Source organism: Amblyomma mixtum, chromosome 8, assembly GCF_055824585.1.
Source record: "Amblyomma mixtum isolate Tamu chromosome 8, ASM5582458v1, whole genome shotgun sequence".
Taxonomy (NCBI): domain Eukaryota; kingdom Metazoa; phylum Arthropoda; class Arachnida; order Ixodida; family Ixodidae; genus Amblyomma; species Amblyomma mixtum.
Genome location: NC_143019.1, coordinates 142,495,792 through 142,522,288, shown reverse-complemented (window position 1 = coordinate 142,522,288; position 26,497 = coordinate 142,495,792). Strand labels below are relative to the sequence as shown.

The 26,497-nt window shown below is 45.0% G+C and overlaps 2 protein-coding genes across 2 annotated transcripts in view; one reads left to right on the top strand and one right to left on the bottom strand.

Annotated features, from left to right (window-relative positions):
- The window catches only part of LOC149334672 (calsenilin-like), a 461,575-nt gene that overhangs the window by 204,903 nt on the left and 230,175 nt on the right, over positions 1-26,497 (bottom strand). The window lies entirely within an intron of this gene.
- LOC149334674 (uncharacterized) lies at positions 1,418-3,379 on the top strand. The gene has a single exon (XM_089556301.1). The coding sequence runs from the start codon at positions 1,551-1,553 to the stop codon at positions 2,709-2,711; it is 1,161 nt and encodes a 386-aa protein (XP_089412427.1). The 5' UTR covers positions 1,418-1,550; the 3' UTR covers positions 2,712-3,379.

Here is a 26,497-nt window from a genome sequence, read left to right as displayed (position 1 = left end):
AAGCACGGCAAAAAACCCATCCGACGCTCTGGACGAGCGTGGCGCTGGTAAACACACTCAAGGTTCGGTTACACTACACACGAATACCCCCGAGAGCGGTACGTTGGAGAGCTGTCGACATAGCTCATAGAGCAACCGACGCGAAATTCGGAGGTGTTGGGTTCGGATCCCACTGGTGGCAAATGGTTGTTTCTTCTGCTTTTATTACTTTTTATTTTTATTGTTAATAATGCACAAATTAAAAAAGAAAACGCGTGAAGAAGAAGATGCCGACGAAGAAGAAGCAGTTGTGAAATGGCCATCGCGCAGACCGTGTTGGTCTTGGTCTCCCCGCTCCATCACCGACCTTGACGCCGTGCCCGACGTCCTCCTTCTACATTTGGTGGAGGTGCGGCCTGATCTCCTTGCCTCACGTATGGCAAGACGAGCTCGTATGGCTGAAGACGAGCCCCACCGGCCTCCCCGATGACCCAGCCGGTTCTCTGCTCTGGCTCCTTACGCCAGCGTGACCCTGCGCTCTTTAGCGGGACTGACGACACGGACTGCGATGACTGGTTTGCTTCATACAAGCGAGTGAGTTCATATAATAAGTGGGACGACGTAACTGAGTTAACAAATGTCATCTTTTATTTTACCGGAGTTACCAACTTGTGGTATTGCAATCACGAAGCCGATATGACGACATGGGACACATTCAAGGCTAATCTTACCACCGTGCTTGGTCGTCCTGCTGTACGCAAGCTCCGCGCCGAACAACGCCTGCAAGGTCGATCACAGCGGCTCGGCGAAACATTCACAAGTTGTATTGAAGATGTGGTCCGTCTCTGAAGTCGCGTCAACGCCCAGATGTCCGAGAAAGATATGATAAAGCACATCCCGAAGGGCATCGAACTTGACGTCTTTCGAATGTTAACATAGCAGAACTTTTTGCTGGGCTAGTTGGTCCATTCTGACATTGGTGAAAACAGCGCGAAAGAAGAAGCCCGAAGGCGAAGCGCTCTTTCCTGTCACTTCCTCGTTTCGCCTTCGGGCTTCTTCTTTCGCGCTGTTTTCACCAATGTCAGAATGTTAACATCTCGGGATTTGACTACGGTTGCCCCAGGTGTCAACCTTTGCCAGAGCTACGATGAGTTGCGCAAGCAGTGGCTCATCACTCGACCCCTTCGCTGGACGCCGACAAAGGTCGGCGCCGAGGTGGGCTCGGTGGCTGTGCAACCGCACAGTCTAACCCTTTCGCCTTCATCATGCAGATTTTTCTGTTCATCGTTCGCGTGGCCATCCCCGCCCTGCTGTCTGCGCGCCCTGGAACCGCAGTGTTTTCCGCGCGTGCCGATGCCAGCAACAACAACAGCCCCTGCTGCAACACCGCAGCCATCATCTCTCCATTTCCCGGACCGCCCCTCGGGCAGCACTGGACACTACCTTACCCCTGGCAAGCGGAACTGCGAGCGACATCAACAGCGGAAGCTATAAAGGAGCAACGCCCGTCCGCGCCACTCTGTGGGCTCGGTGGCTGTGCAACCGCACAGTCTAACCCTTTCGCCTTCATCATGCAGATTTTTCTGTTCATCGTTCGCGTGGCCATCCCCGCCCTGCTGTCTGCGCGCCCTGGAACCGCAGTGTTTTCCGCGCGTGCCGATGCCAGCAACAACAACAGCCCCTGCTGCAACACCGCAGCCATCATCTCTCCATTTCCCGGACCGCCCCTCGGGCAGCACTGGACACTACCTTACCCCTGGCAAGCGGAACTGCGAGCGACATCAACAGCGGAAGCTATAAAGGAGCAACGCCCGTCCGCGCCACTCTGTGGGCTCGGTGGCTGTGCAACCGCACAGTCTAACCCTTTCGCCTTCATCATGCAGGTTGGTAACTTCTACAGTCTATTTGCTAAGAAAACTAGCAATTATCTCTTACTACAGCTACCGAGCCCACAGAGCTGTGTCTGTATTGGTGTTGAATGCGTTCAGGTTGTTCGATCCTTGTTACTTTTGGCTGGGGATATTGAAACAAACCCGGGACCTGATTTTGAAACCGTGCTTGCTGAGCTAAAGAAACTGTCTTCCGGGCAATCTACACTTCTCTCAGAGATACAAGACATGAAAAAACAACTTACGGCTACTGACACGGCAATCGCAGACTTAACAGCACGCATGTGTATCCTTGAGGCACAAAACCAACTTATCACTGAGCTGCAGTCGCGACTAGACTCGATGGAGACAGCGACAACAGAAATGTGTGCTCATATAAAAAACCTTGAGGCTCGTGTTGACGACGCTGAGAACCGGTCACGTCGAAACAATGTAATATTTTATGGTATCCCTGATAATGACCCCGCAGAAACTTACACACAATCTGAGGAAGCTGTAATCCATCTTTGTTCCACTACCTTAGATATAACAGTTGCTTCAAACGATATCGAGCGCGCCCATCGCCTCGGCCGTCACACAGCTGGAAAAACCAGACCAATAATCGCAAAATTTCACTCCCACAAAGCTAAGCTAGAAATTCTGTCTAATGGAAAAAAATTCAAAGATACTGTATATAGCGCCGGTGAAGACTTCTCGCCTGCCGTTAGGAAGGCCCGAAAACAGCTTATCACCTTTGCAAAAACCAAATCTACAGCTTATAAACTGAGCTATAAAACCTTGTTTATCGGTCGCGCACGGTACGTTTATGACGAATCCTCGGAAACTGTTAAGGAAATATCATAGCAGCCATCTAGAAAAAGCACCCCACAGCCTCACCCCACGCCCGCGTCCCGGCAGTCACCTCAGTCTACTCTTTCTTTTTCCGTACTTTTCACTAATGTCCGCAGTTTCATTTCTAAGCGGGAAGAAATCTCGAGTCTTGTTCGTTCGTCCAATAGCAACATCTTCGTACTAACTGAAACGTGGCTGACTAGCGAAATTAACGACAATGAGGTCCTGGCAGACTTATCTAACTTTAAGCTTTTTCGTAAGGACCGTCAGGGGTCTCGTGGCGGAGGAGTGCTCATTGGTTTTTCTAATGATTTACCATTTTCAATCATTTCCATTTCGTCTGATCTAGAAATAATGTGGCTTTTCTGCCGTTGTCCTCCTCAGTCGGTTCTTCTCGGTGTTTGTTACAGGCCCCCGCATTGTACTCCGGACTTTTCAGAGAAACTTACTAACTTGCTGTGTGAACTTACTGCTAAATATCAAAAGTCGCATATACTTCTCTTTGGTGATTTTAATTTCCCGGATATTGACTGGAGTACTAACACTGCTTCAGCATCAGGCACGGTGGAAGCCAAAAATTTCATAGAAGTGTGCCTGAACTTTGGCCTTACACAAGTTATCTTGGCGCCAACAAGAATAACACAAACGAGCGCTAACATATTAGACCTACTACTCGTCAGTCATCCTGAAAGTGTTAAATCAGTCACGATTCTTCCTGGAATAAGCGATCACGAAGTAATTCGTACCGATATAGCCTTAACTCCGCTTCGGAACCAAACCTTTAAAAAGACGATCCGTTTGTACGATAAGGGCGACTACGCAGAGATTAATCGTGAACTAGACGCTTTCTTTCAATCTTTCCGAACTAATTTTCATATTCGGTCTATCGAAGAAAATTGGACTATATTTAAGAAGAAAATTACTGAACTAACTGATCAGTTCATTCCTAAGTTCACCTTCCGAGAGAGTTCACAGAAACCATGGTTCACTAAAACGCTAAAACGTTTGGAGAATAGAAAGAAGCGTCTATTTCGCGCAGCCAAAGCAAAAACTAACCAGGCGGCCTGGGACAAGTATTACGCAGCCGAAAAGGCATATAATTCATCTGCTCGGAACGCCAAACGTTCCTTTTTTAACAAAGACTTACCCCGAATACTACACACTAATCCTCGAAAATTCTGGGACACCATCAACCCAAAACACAAAGGCGATATCAGTGTCACAAATGAAGCAGGAGACGTGCTTAGTCATGCAGAGTGTGCTCACATGTTCAATGTTGCATTTCAATCAGTGTTCACTAATGAATATGATGCCCCCTTTTCTGTGCCAAACACTTTTATTTATAATGTTATGTCACCTGTTGAATTTAACGCATCGGGAATTCTGTCACTAATCGATAAAATGAAACTTTCATCTTCGGCCGGTTTCGATAATGTCAACGCCAAATTTCTTAAGAATACGAAACTCACCAGTGCCAGTTACTTATGTTTGCTATTCCAGCAGTCACTCTCTTCTGGCCAACTTCCTCGTGACTGGAAAAATGGGAAGGTCATTCCAGTCTTCAAATCCGGTAACACAAATTCTCCATTAAATTATCGCCCCATTTCTTTAACAAGCGTGCCTTGCAAGCTAATGGAACACGTCATATTCTCTCATGTCATTGCCTTCTTGGATTCGAACAATTTTTTTCATCCTGCGCAGCACGGGTTCCGGAAAGGCTTTTCTTGCGACACTCAACTAGCTCTTTTTATTCATGACTTGCATGCCAACCTAGATCTTAACCTGCATACTGACGCTATATTTCTTGATTTTAAAAAAAGCCTTCGATAAAGTTCCCCACAAACGCCTGTTGTACAAGTTATCTAACCTTAATATCGATCCTAAAGTTGTTGCATGGATTAAAGAATTCCTAACTAACCGCACTCAGTCCGTCTTTGTAATGAACACACTTCCAGCTTCCTTCCTGTAACATCTGGCGTCCCTCAAGGTTCCGTACTAGGTCCCCTTTTGTTTTTAATATACATAAATGATTTGCCCTCGCATGTGTCTTGTAAAATTCGCATGTTTTGCTGACGATTGTGTTATTTATGAAGCAGTTAATAACAATTCTGATCAATTATCTCTCCAAAACAACCTTAACAAGATTCGGGATTGGTGTAAAATTTGGCTAATGGAGCTTAACCCTCACAAATGCAACGTACTCTCTTTTCATCGCCGCCGTAACCCGCTCGTGCCCTTCTATCACATAGACTCCGTTCCCGTGCTGCCAGTAGAATCATACAAATATTTAGGCGTAACTTTGTGCGCTGACCTCTCCTGGAAAACGCATATAACTAACATCATTTCTTCAGCTAACAAATCCCTTGGTTTTCTAAAACGTCATCTACACGATGCGCCCATGCATGTTAGGTTATTAGCTTATGAAACACTTGTGAAATCGAAATTAGAATACGCATCACCCATTTGGCATCCACATCAAGCTTATCTAACCAACGCATTAGAAATTTTGTAAAACCGCGCAGTCAGATTTATTCATTCTTCATATCATTACAGCACGAGTGTTACATATCTGAAATCGCTTTCAGGCATACAGCCACTCGAGCTGCGCCGCCGCACAGCCAGTCTTTTATTATTTCACAAGTTCTTTTACAGCCATCTACGAACTGCACCCTACATGGTCCCTCCGGCACGCATATCTCACCGCACTCTCCATCAACTCCAGATCAGCCGTCCACGTGCACGCACAGTCACCTTCGCAGCTTCATTTTTTTCACGAACCGCCGCGGACTGGAATGGCCTTCCCGCTGACATTGCAACAATAACCTGTCCCGCGAACTTCGCACGCAGAGCTAACACCTTTTTGTCATCATCATAACGCATGATTACTTTGTCGCACCAAACGTTGTACCCACCCCTTATGTAATGCCCCTGAAAAGGGGTCTTTAAGGAAATAAAATTGATTGATTGATTGAAAGAAGAAGCAGTTGTGGGATTGCCATCGCGCAGATCGTGTTGGTCTTGGTCGCCCCGCTCCATCGTCGACTTCGCCGCCGTCCCCGACGTCCTTCTACAAAGAAACATATCACCCATGCCCTTGGTTTCGGCGACTGTTGGCTTTCTCAACTACGGTGACAACACTGAAGGACGTCACATAAAAAAAGCTTTTTGTTTGCATATTTAAAGGACATTGGAATTCTTGACACGCTCTAATTTAGACTTGCATGTTGTCCTCAACCATTCCTCATGCAGCTCACTTTGTTAGCTCATATGTCACACAATGCACTTCTTCATTTCATATGTAGCATCATTACTTGCCGGTGCACTTTAGTGGCATATAATGGCCGCATTTCATCTTCTCCCCTTTTTGTTTTATTTAACCTTTTCTGTACCGCTCTGTTTCCGCCCTTATCTCCGAAATTTCCTTCCCCAAGCAAAGTAGCAAGACAGCCATCTTTAGACACCGGCTAAATTCTCAGCTTTTCCATTAAATGGCTCCGCTCTCTCTGTAAATCTAGAAACTATAAAACCTATCACAAATTCAAATATACAGTCCTCCGCCACTGCCATGGTTATCGAATTTAACGCCTGCGTACTATAATTTTAAATTTGCAATTCTTGAAACCAACGAATCAATTCCCTTTAATTTCCGTAAGGTAAAAAAGGCGCATTAATGCAATTGGTGTAATTTTTCCCCACCCTGCTCGAACAGCCCGGAAACAGCTGGTCGCAGATGGATGCATCACACTCCAAGACATCCGCTCAGCGCTGCCAAACATTATTGATCCGTTCAGAGCGGTACTATCTTGGCGAGTCACTGCGTGCTGCGCATAGGAGGTAGCCTAGTAATTGGTACGAAATAATGCAGCATTACTGGTAAACCTCCCTGGTAAACCCCTGGTAAACCTCCAAACCATTCTTTTCCTGCGATCTTTACTTACATACAGAGAGTTAATTTTGATGATCTTGAAGGACGTTGGATGATCGCTCAGATCGATGGTGTTGATCTTGATGTCTTCTAATGGTTCGGTGATCCGGCGACACGTTGCGGAACGAACTGGACAACTTCTTCGGGACTATGTAGTTTATTGCACAAGCGTTCACCAGCGACTCCTCTCCGAACCCTCTCTCAGACCTCGCCCGGTCTCCGCTCCGGTGCCGGCCGGTCTCTCCGGACACTCCCCTTGGTCCGTCTCCCCCTTGTCCGATCTCCAATCCCCCCCGGTCCGATCTCCCCGATCTCTACCCCGGCCGGTCTCCGATCACCCTCTGAGTCCCCCTTTTCGCGCCAAAAACTCGCCCTTAAATGCACTTTCCCAGCATTCTGGGGACCATTTTTGTAACCAATAGGAAATGCGCTTGTCAGAGCCAATCAGGGAAATTTTGTTCAAACCGAAGGAGCCAATAACACGCCAGTGCTCACGGGGTTGTTGTTTACGCGAGCACCGCGCGAATTCCACGAAGACGTTACGCATTTCCGCTTGGTTACAGCACCGACACACACAAACGCACAAAAACGCCAGCAGCCGCACAGGGAAGGCAACACTCAGCCCGAACCGCGCGCACTGTCCCGGTCGCGCTCTCCCCCTTCGTCGCTCGTCTCTGGGGCATCGCGTCCGTCACGCGCTCTGCAGTCAAAAGCAATAAATTTGCACGCGACCCCCTCTCGAAGCCCCAGGGGTCCGCGCATCGGCCGCGTCTTGTGGCCAGAACGCGGCCTTACAAGGCCGGACCTCCTCCTTGCGGTTAACCGTCGTTGCCGCCATCTGCCGCGTTTGCCTCAAAACAAACCCATTTCGGCGGCTCCAGGGTGGCGGCTACTCAAGGAGCCCCGACAAACAGCCAACACACACAAAACCAAGGGGGCCAGGCCACCGGCTTCGGGGTGCGTGCGCAAAGGGTCCCTGAGCCGCAGCCCGGCAACTCAACTCAGAGCTTCTCTTCAAGCGCGTACATGTGTCTAATTTTGTTTCATCTTCATACTAAAAGAAATATGACTAACAGATCACGTCATCAAATCAAATTTTGCCGCAATTAGAAAAAATTACGGTTTTGGCAAGGACCATAATGTTTTCAGAGGCGGACGTGTTCTTCCGCTCAATAGCGAACAGCTGGTGTGTTCTGTCATTAACATCTAATCAGAGCTAGAAATTGCACGGGTAATCTGCTGTGCGAGACATCGAACAGTACGGACTACGGACTACGAAGTATCGTCATCATCATCATCCTCATCGTCAGCCTGACTACGCCACTGTAAGGCAAAGACCTCTCCCATGTCTCTCGAATTAACCCTGTCCTTTGCCAGCTGCGGCCCCTTTATCCCAGCAAACTTCTTGATCTCACCCGAGCAACTAAACTTCTGCCGCCCCCTGCTACGCTTGCCTTCTCTTGGGATCTACTCCGCTACCCTTAAGGACCAGCGGTTATCTTGCCGTCTCATTACATGTCCTGCCCAAGCCCATTCTTCCTCTTAATTTTAACTAGGATGTCATTAACCCGCGTTCGTTCCCTCACCCACTCCCCCCACTTCCGGTATCTTGACGTTGCACCTATGATTTTTCTTTCCCTAGCTCGCTGCGTGCTCCTTAAATTAAGTTGAACCCACTTTGTTTTCTTCCACTCTTCTCTCCAGCATCCGAGTAAAGGTAAGATACAGCTGTTATATATTTTCCTCTTCAGCGATATCGGTAAACTCCGATATGCACTCCACCCCATTCTTATTCTTCTATTGTTATTTGCCTCTCATGATCTGAATCAGGGGCCACTACCTGCCCTAAGTAGGCGTATTCTCTTACTACTTCCAGCGACTCCCTATCAATAGTGAACTGCTGTTCCCTTGCGAGACTGTTGAGCATTCATTTGGTTTTCTGCATGTTAATTTAGGACCTATCATCTGCTCTGGCTGTCTGACTCATTGATTATGCTTTGCAGCTCATCTACTGAGTGGCTTATCAAGGCAATGTCATCAGCGAATCGCAAATTACTTAGATATTCTCCATTAAATCTTATCTCCAGCTGTTCCCAATCCAGGGCTCGGACACCTGCTGTAAACAGCTGGGGAATAGCATTGGCGAGATCGTGCCTCTCTGCCTGACACCCTTGCTTATTGGAATTTTTATTCCTGATTATGCAAAAAAAACAGCGCGAACAAACGGGGACGAGACGAAGAATACACAGGAACAAGCGCTGACTCTCAACTAAAGTTTAATCACAGGAAACACGCTTATAAAAAGAAACAGAAAACAAAAAAAACCACCAAAAACAGAACGCATGTGTTACTATGTGATATCCAGATATGCAACCTCACAGTCACGCAGGAGCAGGGATGGTTTGCTAACACACAATCTTGGTTTCTTTGCCATGTTGTAGGCCTCGATAATTTCCCTGGTCAACTGGTCGGGGTGTTTGTACAAATATCAGTAAAATGTAAGGACGGAAAACATGATTGACACTCTCGGCAATGATCAACTAGATTAGTGGAGCGATTAGATTCTAATGAATTGAGATGTTCTCCGAGTCGTGTGTTGATACAACGTCCCGTTTGCCCAATGTATATCTGACCACAGGATAGGGGGATTTTATGAACTACCCCTCTAGAGCACGGCACAAAACTTTTAGCGTGCTTAACACCACAGGACACTACAGATTTCTTGGGGTTGCGGGACTTATTTTCTACTGCTGAACAAATTTTACTGAGCTTATTCGGGGCCGAAAAAACCACATCAACTTTATACCTATGGGCCACATTTTTAAGACCATGAGAAAGGCGATGCACATAGGGAAGGACTGCGAACTTTTTCCGTTTCTGTTCTTGCTTTGAAGACGGCAGCAATGTCGGCTCTTTAAGCTTTTTAATTATTTTATTGCAGACTTAAGGAAGCAGGATATCCAGCTGAGCTTATCACTTTGGGTTGCAATAAAATAAAAAGCTTAGAGCGCCAACATTGCTGCCGTCTTCACAGCAAGAACAGAAACGGAAAAAGTTCGCAGTCCACGTACCCTAACCCTCTACCTGATGACCCGGCTGTCTTGGCCTCGTTGGTTGCTGTGTGTGTGTGTGCAAAGCTCCTGTGTCCTCCTGGCATGCAAGGAAAGGTTGGTGCCCACCAGAACTTCAAGCGATTTGCGGGTCCCTGCAACCGTCCAAAGGACATGCACGCCGCGTTTGTAAAATCCTGTCTTCGGAATGGTGGCACCAAGGCCGGTTTTTCAAGGACCGCCTCAGAGTAGCGTGTGAGCACAGCGGAAATCTGTATCACCATCCTCGTATGTACCGTGAATGGTGCAAAACCGTTGATGTGTGCACGGAGTTCTTGTGGAGCAGGGTTCGACCCAATCTACCGTCAAGGAAAGGGACGTCGCAGCAACCAGGAAAAGTGATTGTACTTGGTGATACGCCACTACCAAAACCGCATGAAGCCCTTCTTCGGATGGGCCCGAAATTCTGTGTTGAGCCACACCTGCGAGGAGAAGAAAAGGTGACCATGGCGCGATCGATTTCTCGCCTGGCACCGGATGAGTCTCGACCCAGCTGCGTAGAGGAATGTACAGCGGTTTTAGCCAGGACCTCTACGGCGGTCAAACATGGAAAGGGATTCGGATCACTGATCAACTTCCTTGTCGCGAATAACTTGCGACTGGTAACTGCGGATAAAGAAGGGTGTTTTGTAGTCCTACCTGAATCATTGTTTTCGGATAAAGCATTAGTAGCCATCGAGAAGAACTTTCAGCCGGTCTCGGCGAAGTTACAGAAGGTAAAAAGCAGAGCGGTGCAACTGCTTGAACAATTGAATCTGGAGCGACTTAAAGGCAGTGTAGTTAAGGCAAAAAGCAGCTGTTTAAAGATTTTCTTTTCTGCTAAGACACATAAAACGGGATTACCATTTAGGGCCATTGTGACGGAAAAGAGCACCTGGCAACACGAAATTTCTGGATATTTACAGAAACATTTGTCAGCTTTATCTATTAATGATCCTTTTAAGGTACCAAACTCTGAGTGTGTCGTCAAGTTTTTACAGGCGCAAAACCCAGGTACTTGCTCGGCTTTCAGCATTGATGTGGTAGATTTATACTACTCTCTGCCGCACAAGGAAATGATGACTGCTGTTTTTGATTGCATCACTTCGAACAATGATGAAGAACAATTCATAAGTGTTTGTGGTATTTCTGTGTCTGGGTTCCTTGAGCTGTTGTCTTTTTATGTTAAATGTACCTTTGTTGAATGGGAAGGCACACTCTATACCCAGAAAGCGGGTGTTTGTATTGGGTCTAGAGTAGCGCCTGCACTTAGTGACATTTTTCTGTCATTCGTGGATAGAGCTATCCAGAAAGATTTGTGTGGGATGCCGTACGGAATTTTCAGATACGTCGATGATTTTTTGATTCTCATTGAAAAAACGGACTATGCTAAGCACATGTCTACAGTGTTAGAAGTATTCAAAGCTAATGCATGGGGTTTACAGTTCACCACTGAGGTACCGGTCGATAACCAGATACAATTTTTAGATTTATGTTTGACTGAAGGGAAGGGACACATGTGTTGGAATTACGCGCCACGGGACAACAAACCGCTGCTGAACTATAAGTCACATCATTCTAAGGTAGTGAAATGTGGGATTGTTGTTTCATCCTTGTCATCTGCGTTGTCAAAATCTTGTCACCATGCTATGCAAGAAAGCTTTGATAATCAGGCTAAGAGACTTAAGGAAGCAGGATATCCAGCTGAGCTTATCACTTTGGGTTGCAATAAAATAATTAAAAAGCTTAAAGCGCCGACATTGCTGCCGTCTTCACAGCAAGAACAGAAACGGAAAAAGTTCGCAGTCCTTCCCTATGTGCATCGCCTTTCTCATGGTCTTAAAAATGTGGCTCATAGGTATAAAGTTGATGTGGTTTTTTCGGCCCCGAACATGCTCAGTAAAATTTGTTCAGCAGTAGAAAATAAGTCCCGCAACCCCAAGAAATCTGTAGTGTCCTGTGGTGTTAAGCACGCTAAAAGTTTTGTGCCGTGCTCTAAAGGGGTAGTTTATAAAATCCCCCTATCCTGTGGTCAGATATACATTGGGCAAACGGGACGTTGTATCAACACACGACTCGGAGAACATCTCAATTCATTAGAATCTAATCGCTCCACTAATCTAGTTTATCATTGCCGAGAGTGTCAATCATGTTTTCCGTCCTTACATTTTACTGACATTTTGTACAAACACCCCGACCAGTTGACCAGGGAAATTATCGAGGCCTACAACATGGCAAAGAAACCAAGATTGTGTGTTAGCAAACCATCCCTGCTCCTGCGTGACTGTGAGGTTGCATATCTGGACATCACATAGTAACACATGCGTTCTGTTTTTGGTGTTTTTTTTGTTTTCTGTTTCCTTTTATAAGCGTGTTTCCTGTGATTAAACTTTAGTTGAGAGTCAGCGCTTGTTCCTGTGTATTCTTCGTCTCGTCCCCGTTTGTTCGCGCTGTTTTTTTTTTGCATAATGTATCACCAACTCGCCCGCTTAACTATCTTGTTTATTCCTGAATTTATAAAGAACTATGCTAGCGTTCAAGTCGTCATAAATATTTATATTTATTTATTTATACAGAATACCCCTAAAGGCCCTCGAGAGGGTATTACATAGGGGGGCACAGGCAATTGAACAGAATAAAACAAAACCACAAATATAAAACCAACAACAAAAGCACAGATAAGACACTTTGCATGACGTAAGTAAGGAAAAGAATCAAAAGAATGGCAGCGCGGCAAAGAACGAAGATTACTGCAGTATTAAAATTAGACAAACAGAACACTAATGCAATGAATCATTTTAGTATGATACCCTGCAAAAAAAGGAAGCCATGAACAAATAAAATAACAATGTATGCGAAGAGTTAGGCAGTAGTTATTGAAGATATAAGTTTGAAATATTTTTCAGGATCAGTGGTGGTTGCGATATGTGAAGGCAGAGTGTTCCAGTCAGATATTGTGCGTGGTAAGAATGAATGCGCATAGTTAAATGTTCTGCACGTGAAACGCTTAACTTTAAAGGGATATTCGCGGCGGTCAAAAATCGAAGGCGGCAAAGAAAAAAAGTCATTATGAAGTGATGGATGATGATAAAGTTTATGAAAAAGTGATAGTAGTGCAATTTTGCGGCGGAGACATAAATCCTGGAGACCTGCGCGTTTCTTTAAGGCTGTGATGCTGGTGTTACGTGAATAATCATAGTAAATAAAACGAACGGCGCGGTTCTGCAATGATTCAATGTTATTTATTAGGTGAGATTGGTAAGGGTCCCAAATAGCCGAGGCATATTCAATTTTAGGTCGAATTAGAGTGGTATAGGCATGGGCACGGAGGTGAGCAGGAGCATGCTTTAGGTTATGTTTCAAGAGACCTAATGTCCGATTAGCAGATGCAAGCATAAGGTTAATATGATGGTTCCATGCTGAGTCTGAATGAAGGTGAAGTCCTAAGTACTTATACGTGGTGACTAGCTCGAGTGAGCTATTATTTAAGGAGTATGCTGTTTGAATTCGACACATTCGGTTAGTAAAAGACAGCAATTTAGTTTTTGAATGATTAAGTTGCATAAGCCAGGTTGAGCACCATGCTGTTACTGAATACAGGTCAGATTGAAGGGATTGGCAATCGGTGTTAGAATAAATTTTGCGATAGATTACACAATCATCAGCAAAAAGTCTGACATGGGAAGAAATGGAATCCGGTAAATCGTTGATAAAGATTAGGAAAAGTAAGGGGCCAAGCACACTTCCTTGTGGGACGCCAGAATGTACTTGACTGAAAGACGAATTGTGGTTATTGACAGTTGTAAATTGAGATTGGAAAAGAGAAAATCTTTAACCCATGCAACGTCAAGAGGGTGAATATTAAGCAGTGCTAGTTTCATTAATAACCGGTTGTGAGGTACTCTGTCGAAAGCTTTAGAAAAATCAAGAAATATGGAGTCTACTTGAATGCCAGCATCAATCGATGAATGTATGTCTTGAATGAATCCGGCAAGTTGCGTTTCGCATGAGTAGCCTTTACGGAACCCATGTCGATATTTAAAGATAATGTTATGTTCTTCAAGATAGTTAATTACCTGCGAGTGAATTACGTGTTCAAGAAGTTTGCAAACAGTGCTAGTTAATGAAATGGGTCGGTAATTTAGTGGTGAGGAACGATCGCCAGACTTGAAAATTGCCACAACTTTAGCTAGGCGCCAGTCCAGAGGAATCACGCCTGATGATAGAGATTGTGAAAAAATAGCGGACAAGATGCGATGAATACCATCAGATGAATTTTTGAAATTTTGTTATTAAAGCCAAGGTGATATGATGCTGATGTTGTTTTAAGCTTCCCTAATAAGGATAAGATACCGATCTCACTGATACATATTTCGGACATTGACGTATTAGAAGTGCTGAGAGAAATAGGAGGTAGAGGGAGATCTTCACGGGTAAAAACGGATGTGAATGCGTTATTGAAAAGTTCGGCGCATTCGGTGCATATATTCCAGTATTTTCACCTAGAGGGGTTTAGTTTGGTTTGGTTTATTGGGGTTGAGCGTCCCAAACCAAGTCAGGCTATGAGGGACGCCGTAATAAGGGGCTCCGGAAATTTCGACCACCTGGGGTGGTCGTGCACTGACATCGCACAGTACACGAGCCTCTAGAATTTCGCCTCCATCGAAATTCGGCCGCCGCGGCCGGGATGGAACCTGCTTCTTTCAGGCCAGCAGCGGCCGCCGTAACCACCGAGCGTAACTGATTCCTCTTTCGTTGCTGGCGGGATGTCCCATTGCTGAGGGCTACTGCCTCTCTTATTACGTTCCGATCGCCTTGGCTAGTGCAAAGATTTTAGTAGAACTCTTCGGAATTAGTCATAAAACTGCGCGAAGAAGACAGGACAACAAGAAGAGGCACGGACAGGTACACACAAAGCGCACTACTTTAACTTCAACTACCTCAACAAAGCGGCTACGCACATCTCACCGATTGCATAATCACCTCAGTTTTAAACGCCTTTCTAGAAGGACCACTGCATTCAACTCATGCCCTGCATTCATGACCACTGCTTTCAACTCAGGGACCACTGGCCTGGCCCGGGCAATCATTTATTGGAATAGTCTTCCTGACAACATTGTTCACATCTCAGATTATGTTATTTTCAAAGAAACAATAAGCAGCATTTTGTTCTGAAGTGTGTTCTGTAGTGTGTTTTTCAACTTAGTTCTATTTTCTGGTTGGTTGCTTGCTGTATAATGATGTTAAAGTAACCATCTTCTACTTGCTTCTATTTCGCACCCCAGTTATGAAACCCCCCTCACATAATACTCCAGTCGGAGGCCGTGAGGTATTTAAATAAATAAATAAATAAATAAATAAATAAATAAATAAATAAATAAATAAATAAATAAATAAATAAATAAATAAATAAACTACGTTATCCATATTGCCAATGACATTGCCCTCTTTGTTTTTTAAAGAACACATCTGGTTTTTACCTATGATTGGTTTCCTCTTCATTGTTTTTAGGCTACCTCCTTTCTCTAGAGCGCGCTCGATTTTTTCCATGTTAAACTTCCTTATGCCGGCTAAAACTAAATTAAAACACACTTTTAGATAAGATTCGTCTAGAAGGCCATTAACTAGCCCCTGTTCCCTCACGCACTCCACCCGCTTCCGGTCTCTTAAAGTTTCACCTAGCGTTTTTCTTTCCATAACTCGCTGCACTGTCCGTAGCTTAATCTCAACCCTCTTTTTTAGCCTCCACGATTCTGCCAGATAGGTAAGTACCGGAAATATTTATTTATTTATTTATTTATTTGTTTCTAAGTGTGATCCTATGCAATATTTTTCAGCAGTCATTGTCATCAGGAGTGGTGCCGGAAGGCTGGAAAGTGGGCAAAATAGTTCCAATCCCGAAAAAAAGGTCCGTCACATTTATGTCCCAGTTATCGTCCCATTTCACTAACAAGTGTTTGTTCCAAGGTAATGAAACACGTCCTCTACTCTCACATAGTAAAATTTTTCATATCTGCTAATTTTTTCAATCCTAGACAACATGGCTTTCGCAATGGCCTCTCATGTGATGCACAGTTAGCTTCATCCATAAATGACATAAGCTCTAACCTAGCCTTGAACATACCTATAGGCGCGCTGTTCTTAGATTTCGAAAAGGCCTCCGATAAAGTTCCCCATCAAAGACTACTACTTAAACTCTCAAGATTGCGCATTAACCCCCTTGTATTAGATTGTATTTCTAATTTCCTTACGAACCGAAAGCAATTTGTGTACGCCAACAATCGCTCCTCATCTTTTTCTCCAGTCCTCTCCGGAGTCCCCCAAGGTACAGTACTCGGACCATTGCTGTTTCTGATTTATATTAATGACCTGCCTAGTAACATATACTAAAACATCCGCCTTTTCGCAGACTACTGCGTACTTTATCGCCCCATCCACACCACCTCTGACTGTAGAATTCTACAGGATGACCTTAAACGGATTGAAACTTGGTGCGACAAATGGTTAATGTGCCTAAACACTAAGAAAACGTCTTTGCTTTCCTTTCAGCGTCGGAAAAGCTATCAGGCATCAAGTTACACCATTTGTGACTCGGTAATCTCATTTGTCCACTTTTACAAATACCTTGGCGTCACCCTTTCAGATACACTCACCTGGTCAGAGCATATAATGAACATTACTAACGAAGCCAATCGAACTCTTGGTTGCATCCGTCGAAACTTGCGCCTAGCCTCTGCATCCGTGAAAACACTTACTTATCTTACATTTATCAGGCCTAAAATAGAATACGCATGCTCAGTCTGGGATCCCCATCAAGCTAATTTTTCTACCCCCCTCGAAGCTATACGAAATCTCGCTGCCAGGTTTATTTTCTCAGACTACTCCTATCATTCCAGTGTCACTGCACTCAAATCACGGGCTAATCTTACTAATCTCGAAAAGCGACGCTGCATCTTCAGGCTGTGCCTTTTTCACAAGTTCTACCATACGCCACTCAATGTTTCAGCAATCTTACCAGTTCATCGAGAATCAAGTCGCACCAGCCTTCCTAAAGCCGTCTATCCGCCCCCAGCACAGACCCCAGCCCATCTTCGTTCGTTATTTGTTCAGACCGCTCGGGACTGGAACAAACTGCCTGTCGACGCTGTGCACCACTCCGACCCACATTCCTTCAAGCCTGCCATCGAACCACTCTTCACTTGAACATTATGCCCGTCCCTCATGTAATACCCTACACCAAGGGGCATGTGAGGTACTCATAAAAAATAAATAAATAAATAAATAAATAAATAAATAAATAAATAAATTATAAATTCTCCTTTTGTTAAAATATTGCAAAGGGTTTTGCGTGAAAGTTTGTTTGTGTCGATGTATTTTGGTCTGTTTATCTGGCGCGTTGTTTTCTTCTTAATGTTCTGGAGAGTACTAGTGTCTTCATCTAGTGATTGTTTGTCACTTCGATATAGTCTATTTCATTGATAATTTCACCCTTACCTTTGTTGTTTTTGGAGATGAAAGCGTATTGATGTGTATTTTTTTATAGTTTTCTTTTGAACGAGTTTTATTTTTTAATTATTGTGATGAGCGTTTTCTAACGTATCCAAGGAATTATTCAAAATTGTTTTCTTCCTTCAGTTTTTTTCTTTTTGTTCCGCAATTGATTTTGGTTGCCACCAATCAATCGGCGTTCCAAGCATCGCTGGCAACATTGTTGAGGGGCCAGGGGACTCTGTAAGCCACTGGTGAGTGCCTTTTATCAGCGGCCCTTAGTTTTTTTTTAATTTCAAAACTGAAATGCTTTAGTAAAAAAAAGCTAGACGTCTGCTACAATCCTGCCAACAACAGCCGTGTGTTTTCGCGTAACAACCGGCTAATTAACTTCACTAGGAACATCTACATACGAGCATTCTTCTTTTAGGCGTTTTTAATTACTCATCTATTGACTGGCATCATGTAACATCAGCCGGTTGCGCAGAAACAACGGACTTCATTGAGGCTTGTCTTGATTGCAGTCTCACACAGTTAGTATGAGAGCCAGCACGTGTGGCACGGAAATTCTCAAACCAGCATAAAATCCAGCATAAAGTGTCCCGTCTATAACACAGAAGCAATTGAGCTGAAATTAATATTCAACTGTAGTCTTCTATTATAATTTCTGAAACAGCAATAACTTATTCCTGCCGTCACATATTGTTTCAGTCATCTCGTTCCATGGTTTCAAGGATCTTGAAACGATGGAAAAACTCGAGCGCGTGCGTGCGCAAAAGGCCGAGTGCTTGTTAGTCTGGAGCAGTGTGCACCTTGGTGCACACTGCTCCAGAATTCCGGCATTTATCGACACAAGTGCCCAGTATGAGTAGTGCTGCGCCGGAAGCCGACAGGTGGCATATCTGAGTCAGCACCTTAGGAGACTGCAGGTCCATCGAGGCACTCAGCCTGCGCTGATGGTCTACCTGCCACCTGGATCACCCTTAAGTGCCACATCCGTCGATACATCCTGCACCGAAACTTAACTGTTATTTCAGACATGAAACATTCCTGTTGCTTTTGTTACATTTCTCTATTGCTTTTGTTACTTTTCTCTCGCGCCGCCGCGGTGGCTCAGCGGTTATGGTGCTCGGCTGCTGACCCGAAAGACGCGGGTTCGATCCCGGCCGCGGCGGTTGAATTTCTTTGGAGGAGAAATTCTAGAGGCCCGTGTACTGTGCGTTGTCAGTGCACGTTAAAGAACCCCAGGTGGTCGAAATTTCCGGAGCCCTCCACTACGGCGTCTCTCATAGCCTTAGTCGCTTTGGGACGTTAAACCCCATAAACCAAAACCAAACCAAACTTTTCTCTCGCATTATATACTGATTGTTATTGGTTCTCAGTCTCTGTGGTTCAGTGTAAACTGTTTTTTGTGGAAAGCAAATGGCGCAGTATCTGCCTCACATATCTCGGTGGACACCTGAACCGCGTCGTAAGGGAAGGTAGCTAGGTGCGAGTGAAAGAAGAAAGACAGAGAGAGGTGACGTCGTGGAGGTCACCGGAATAATTTGGGACGACCTGGGGATCTTTAACGTGCACTTACATCGCACAGCACGCGGTCGCATTTTGCGTTCCGTCTCCACCGAAACGCGGCCGGCGCGGTCGGATTCAAACCCGGGAAGTCCGGCTCGGTAGGCGAGCGCCATAACCACTGAGCCACCGCGGCTGGTAAATTCTGTGAGTGTTTTTGAATCCCCTTGAAGTTTTTGAATTCTTACCTTCTGTACGTTCTTGCATCTACGTCGACGCGCTCCTCTATGGGCCTGTACTGGCCTCCAGTATGACTAAATAATAGTAAAAAGAATAAGAAGTAAAACAGGGCGGGGGGGGGGGGGGCCCTATTTGACAGCAATGTGCACTTTGCCACAAGCACTAACCTCCTGTACTTTGCAGTTGGCAGAAATATTTTTGACTCTCTCTACGAGCGTTTTTTCTATTTTTTGCACTGCTGCCTAATAGTAGGCGGTGCGGAACATTCTGCTCCTGATGGCATGGGGCTGCAGGCGCGACCGGTATCGAGGCGGTCGTAATCCGGCTTTGAAAGAAAGGCGGCGGGTAAACGCTCGACGTGTGCGCGATGGGCGAACACAAGTCCTGAACAAAGATTTTAACCTCTTAGCCGATAGACCTTTCCACAAATTCCGCCGCGCCACCAAGCGGCCGCGCAAAGCACTCTGGGAAAACGGAGCGCCGCGGCGCCCGCGGCGCCGCGCTCGCGTCTTTTCATTCCGTCTCTCCGACTGCGCCTGATCACCGGAAAGCCTTCCTCTGCCATCTCGTCGCCCTCGCTGTTTCTTATACCTGTGCTACACGGGAACGTTCGAATGACATCTGAGTCGAATGAAATTCGAAAACTGGAATGACATTCGGACTCGACGGACGCGCGCGGTGCTACACGAAACCTTCCAAGCGCATTCGAAAGCCTCAGCTCGTTTTCAGTGTACAACGATGACGACGGCGGTGGTCACACTGCTCCGACAACGACACTATCACGGTCAACAGCAGCATGTGATTATAGTGAAATATCTAGTTTACTATAATATGATTGCAGTGGGACACGTTTTTCAGGCCAACGACACCGACGAATCCGATCGGCGGACGGTCAGCCTTGGCGGCGGCTGAGCGAAAGCACCGTGATGAGGCGGCGGTGCAAATATGTTCGCGCTTCTAAATGAGCGAAACGAACGGCCATATTTCACATGTGCACACCTGAACAGTCACCAGCGATAAGCACTTGTCAAATTAATTTCAGTCGACGACGACTAGGCCTAGCGGGTCCGTGGGATATGATCTGTGATTGCGGCGGTTGTGATGAGCGAATCACTAGCTTTAGTGAATGAAAATGGTCACCGAATGTAGTTTTGGCAATAGTGACCTGAAATTAATTATTGCTTACATCGCTGGGCACGCATATGATGAACGTGAAACGCCGGTGTGACCCAGACTGCCGAGCCGTGGTTTACGGCCAGCAGCAGTCGTCGCCGTCGCTAGCTTGTGGATGACAAGTTAGGCCGTTTCAGTTAAAGCGAACGGTCGCCAAACATACTTCTGGACAAAGTAGTTTAAAATAAAGTTTAAAACAAGTTTAAAACAAGCACGGCTACAGCCGGTAAAAAAGAAAAATAGTTTAAAACAAGCACGGCTACAGCCGGTAAAAAAGAAAACAGGTTGATTAATAGAACTAAAGCGCCGATTACGTTTTATGTCATAAAAACGAGTACAAACTGTTCGTACGCAGCGATGTAAACAACAGTATGAGTGCAGTTGTCCTCATCGGCGCACTCCTGGGGAAATTTTATGCTGACGCGGTAAATGTTCACTGCTGTAATATATAATCTTCAAGCACTCCCTTAGACAGAACACGAGCTATTTGCTAAACATGACACAGTTGGTTGACACAGTAAGCGTGACACAGTCGGATGTTGCGTTCCGCAGCCACGGATCACCAGCCGAGCACCAGCAGACGCAGACCGGCGTTCTCCCAATGCATGTACACACGAGCCCTCGCCGCTCATGTGCCCATGGTGGTGGTGAATAACTGTATTCATAAAAGCCCCCCCCCCCAAAAAAAAAAAAAAACGAAAGAAAAAAAAACGAAAATTATGCAGCAGCATTGCGGGCGGCCTTCAGGCTGCCGGTTGTGGCGTCCTGGCCGTACCTTGTCGCGACGCCCTCTGCCCCGGTCACCAGCCGAAGTTGGAGATTCGCATGTGCCCATTGCTCTGCGTAATCACAGCAGGCGTCCGTTCCGCATACACTCGGTGTGGAAAGATCGTGGAGAGACGATCCATGTATCCCTTGCGCCCGCTAGTGTTGAAATGCGTACCACATATTTTGTGGTGTTTCGAAGGCTTCCACAGGGTAAATCGCCCTTGCGAACTTTGACGATTTATCCTGCGCACCCATTCTAGCTTCAGCTTCTTGTCCTTGGGGAATACGTGGTATGAAATGTTGATGTCTTTTCTCGTGTTGTTACTACAGCCGGGCACGCAGCACCTTTGACTGCCACCGCGATTCTAATCTGCAGACATGTCGAATGTCTAAAAAAATCCCCACATAATTGCAGAAAGACTAAGAGATAACCACTGCGCTGCAACATTTACAACGCGCACGAGAAGACTCACAACGCCTGAACACAGCGGCACAACACAGCAACACGCTTGACAGCAGACGACGCGGGCGGCGACCGCTCCTTTCTCCCATCATGCTTTGCGCGGATCCGCTAGGGGATGGCGCGGCGCTGCAATTTGTGGAAAGGTCTATTCATGGTACACGCTTTTCAATAGGTCTCTTATTTGTTGATAAAAGGCACCTTCACAAATAAAATAAAATCATGCAGCGCGCTTTTCTGCTTCTGCAGAGATTATTTTTTATTTGCTTCGCTTAAAGCACGGCCGCATTGAGGGGATATTTCGAAACGGCGGTTTGAGAAAATATTGTTACCTGCTACCCTTAAGCAGCAAAACATCTTAATTCAATTGAATTCAATTTATTCATCAGACATTTCTAAATAGTTTTCAGGATAAAGCAGGAGTCCAGGAAACTAATCCAAGGCAAAGCGTACAGCATGTGACAACTACTTGAAGCCATCAGTAACTCTAAAGGATATTGCAAGAATAAATGGTAACAACACAAATCATAGAACAGAGACAGTGTTATAAAATGTCATAAAATTCCTAGCTGTAGAGAGAAAAAAAATTAAGAACAAACAGACTACTGAAGAAGACGCTTTCAAACAACGAAGCAAACAGAAGTAGCGCACCGGGCTAAAAAACACAGCAAATATTAATAACAATGATATAAAGTGCAGAAGTCTTTACAATGTTACAAAGTAGTTCCGTAGTTCCTTTCTTTTATAATCAGTGGTGTTCTGAAATGCATTTAAGGTACGTAGAAGGTTATTTATAGTTGCTACGAAAAAATAGTATGACCCATACATCCTTATTTCGTGTGTGCATTAAAGCCTGGCGTAATTCTAAGGAGGCCAAAGTTGATATACAATTTCTGACATGGATGAGGAAAAATAAATTAGTCAAAGAAGTCGAAACTGGTATAGGTTATCTACGCGGATGATGAAATGTGCTTGGAAGGCGTTTTTTATTGGAGTCGATGTTTCGAGGTTTGCAACATGACGAAGAATTTTTTTTTGCATTATCAACAATTTACTCATATTAGTCGTTTGTAGTTGTTGCCCATACTAAACTGCAATAATTTAGATGTGTGTCTAACAATGCATAATAAATTCGAATTTTACATTTTAGAGGCAAAGTGTGACGGCATCGCGACAACACACCTGCAACCGAAGAAAGTTTTTTGCTAAGGTGTTCAATACGGTCATCTCGAGTCAAGTGAGACGAAAAATACGCTGCTAATGTTTTCCGTTTGCTGTCAATATCAATAACCTGTTCGTCCAATTTTAGCATGCCACTGTGGTGTTGATCTTTATTCTTAGCACGAAATATTATTGCTTTGATATTTCCTGTATTTAATTGAAGTCTGTTTAAGCGATACTAGGTTGATAATTGTTCTTCTAGAACAACATGCACTTCTCTATGAGACACTCAACGCGAAGCAGAGTATTGTCATCAGCATATATAATAAAGTGAGTTATGTTGTCTATGTTTACAATGCCATTAATGAATACGTTCAACAATAGGGGCCCCACTACACTACTACCCTTTGGTACGCGAAGGCGCATTGGTAGAAAGTGAGAAGTTTCATTATGGATACATACAGACAGAGTTCTGCTGCAAAGATAGCTTTCAATTACTGACAGTGGCTTCCCATGGATCCCCCATGAATGTAGCTTTTTGATTAGAATATTATAATCTAAGCAATCAAATCCTTTGCTAAAATCAAGAAACACGGCAAGCGTAAAGACATTTTTCTCTATATTCTGCAAAATGTTTTTTTTTAAGTGTTAGCAATACACTCTCAGTTGACCTGCCGGTTCTGAAGCCAAATTGCGATTCTGTTAGAACATTGCTTTTATAAAAAAAAACCATTATTATTCGCGAATAAATTAACTTTTCTACTCCTTTTGGAAAAACTGCGAGTACAGAAATGGGCCTTTAATTTGAAGCGACGTTGCGGCCACCTCCTTTCTGAATGAGTGATACCCTGGCTGTTTTCATGGCAAGGGGAAAAGTACCTGACTCGATTATCAAATTAAAAATGTGCGTAAGCACTGCGGACACTAAGCCTCTAGCGTGCTTTATTGGTTTTATTTATAAATTTTTAATATCCAAAGCCTTACTGCTCCGTAAGCTCATGAATGTATCGAAAACTTCTGCTTCAGTCGGCTGTGGAAATGCACTATTCGCAGCTTGTGTCAGACTGATCTCATTACCGTCTACTGGCTCCATTCAAGCAAGAAGTGATGCTGTTCACAAAGTTGATATTGAAGAAATCCGCAAGAGCTTTACCTGTTAATTCATGATCCTTTATGATTATTGCTTTAATTAACCTCGGTGCTGCCCTTATGACGGCCAAGGCATCAGTCACCACCCTAAATCAATGTTAGGGTGCTAGAGGGTAACAATGCCAAACTGACGTTCATAGTGCGCACTCTTAGCCATACGGAGTTCAGAGTTCAGTTTATTGCTCAGTTGTTTGAAGTATTTTAGTGTCTTTTCCGACAGCATGCGCGAAAAGAAGTGGTAATGTCGATTTTTACTTTTTATCATGTTTATACGTTCATGCGTAATCCACGGCTTTCTCGTCTTTCTTGAGCGCTTTACTGTTTCTAAAGGAAAATGCTTCTTGTACATATGTAAAAACTGCTAAGCAAAAGCATCATATGCATCGTCTGCAGTTTTTAGCCTCATAACAGATGTCCAATCGTGCTTAAAATTGTCACATTTGAATGCTTCTAAAGCGCTTTCAGCAATACGCTGCACTAGGAAAGGCTCTATTTTTTAATTCCGCTTTAGTATCTCACCTTAGTAGGTACAAAAATAGGGCAATGGTCATATTTTGTTAGACCAAATAGGACAAATAATAGGGATTAGGAAAATATGTTTTGCCTAATAAAAACTTTCTGCACATTTATTTGTCGTTGCCTTCCTTGTAGCCTTTTACCAAAAAGAATTGAAACGTCTGTTAAGCACAGTCCTCATGAAATATTTTTGTTCATATTTTCCAAGCGCACGGAGACTCTACCTTTTAGCACAGGCGAAAGGCAACCGGTAAGTACTGCTGTAAGATAGGAAGAGCATCTGAAACGATTTCAAGTTTATTCACGTAGTCCAGTGCTCAGTGACCAGCGCGCATGAATAATGTCGACTTAAAAAAAAAACGGTTTTCCTGGGCTGCTCAGGGAATGATCGTTCCAAGGCGTTGATGGCTTGAAGGGCAACTGCAGCGCTTCTTCACAATTCCACGATATTCAAGGCTTCAAATCTACATATGCTGTAGGTAAAGCATGCAAAGAGTTTTGGTGACAGCATACAAAAACAATGTTATAATCGTATAATGTTTTGGCTTCTCCTGAGAGCAACCGAGGACTGCGAAGTTCGTTGCGCCGTCACGAGCCGTCAACCACACCCGGCCGTGCCTCGTTGGATGCTGCCAAACAGCGCTCGATGGGCTTTGCCTTCGGTGGTTTTTTTTCTCCCTTGAAATTAAGCGCGTTTATGCATTCAATATGCATCGGTACCGTCGATGACGTGAACATGCGCCCCTTAAATGGTGCCGTGCGCCGCGGAGAAGCTTGAAGACCATCGCGATTTTAATTGTTTATTACGATTCTATTTGAAATGCCAGCCTAAAAGGACTTCGCATGCTTTACCGCCAAGATTCACACATTTGCCCTCTTTAGCTTGCGAATTACTAAAACCCGTGCAGTCGCCCTTTAACTCATATGCCAAAGTTTTAGTGAAACCAGCTGTGCTGACCGCGGGCCTTTAAAGAAATTGGAGCTGAAAGAAATTCGTGCGCCCGGATTTGTTCTGAACCATACCAAAACAGTCCGCTATACCAAACATGCGAAATTTCCAGAAACCTCGGAGAGAGTTCGTGACTTAACAATTCATATAACCAGCTTATTAATATTTGAGATGTCAGTGATGAATCGAAGTGTCGACGGTACAGTGTTGAGTAAACGTTTGCTTTAGACCTGCCCCTCTGAGTGCTATCCGAAAGAAACAGTTGCTCCCGTGCGGACCGACCGCTCCCAGGCCGTCCACAGGGCGCAGCAGAATGAATTTTTGCGCCTCACCACAGGGCGTCATTAGATTTCTTTCGAGAGTCCAGTGTGCATCTATATTTGTAAATAATACTTTATGCCAGCGCCTTGCACGCCTTAATAACTTGTCCTTAATACCTTGCCACAACCTATCGGTGTTCCTCACGACACAGTTGTCAACAGAGTCATTAGGCATTCTCGCATTAGCGCTAACGCAGCGCCCTGCTCCTACCTTAGACGCGACGGCTAGCGCCCCACTTGTGTGGCAGTGGAACCGGAGAGGCTCCCGAGACAAGCGCAGGGCCCTCGAACACCACCTCAAGGCATAACCTTACACGCCACTCATTGTTGCACTACAAGAAACATGCAGTGATGCGAAACTCACCAGCTACTCCCTTCACTACGGCGTCCCTCATAGCCTGAGTCGCTTTCGGACGTTAAAACCCCCATAAACCAAGCCAATAAACTAATCACCAGCTATTCCGCATACAACCAGATAGGAACCTCAGATCACCCCCCCCCCCCCCTCAACTGCTATCCTGGTGCATCGGAACCAACATGGCCAACCATCATGGCGTAGACTATCAGACGACCCCTACACATTTGTCCAGATCTTCTCTAACAACCTTATGTCCTCAGTGTTTTACAGCAACCCCCCCCCCCCCCCCCCCGCCTCCAGTGACAGAACGCTGAATGTCGCCGCTCTCATCCGAAACGCCTGCCCGTCTGTACGCATCGAACAGCTCCTGATTGTCGGCGATTTCATGCACCGCACACAGAATGGGGATACCCCAGCAAGGTATCTCGTCGTAGAGTAGATCAGCTTTGGGCAACAGCAGAGACACTCGCATTTCTCTATCCCCTGATAGAGGATGTATAGCATATGGCAGCTTCTCTCAGATCATGAATGGCAATTTGCCATTATCCCTCACGAGAAAAGCGTACCACACTTGTATATTGCCGGTACTCACCTATCTGGCAGAATCGTGGAGGCTAACGAAAGGGTTCAGCTTAAGTTACGGACAGTGCAGCGAATTATGGAAAGAAAAACGGTAGGTGAAACGTTAAGAGA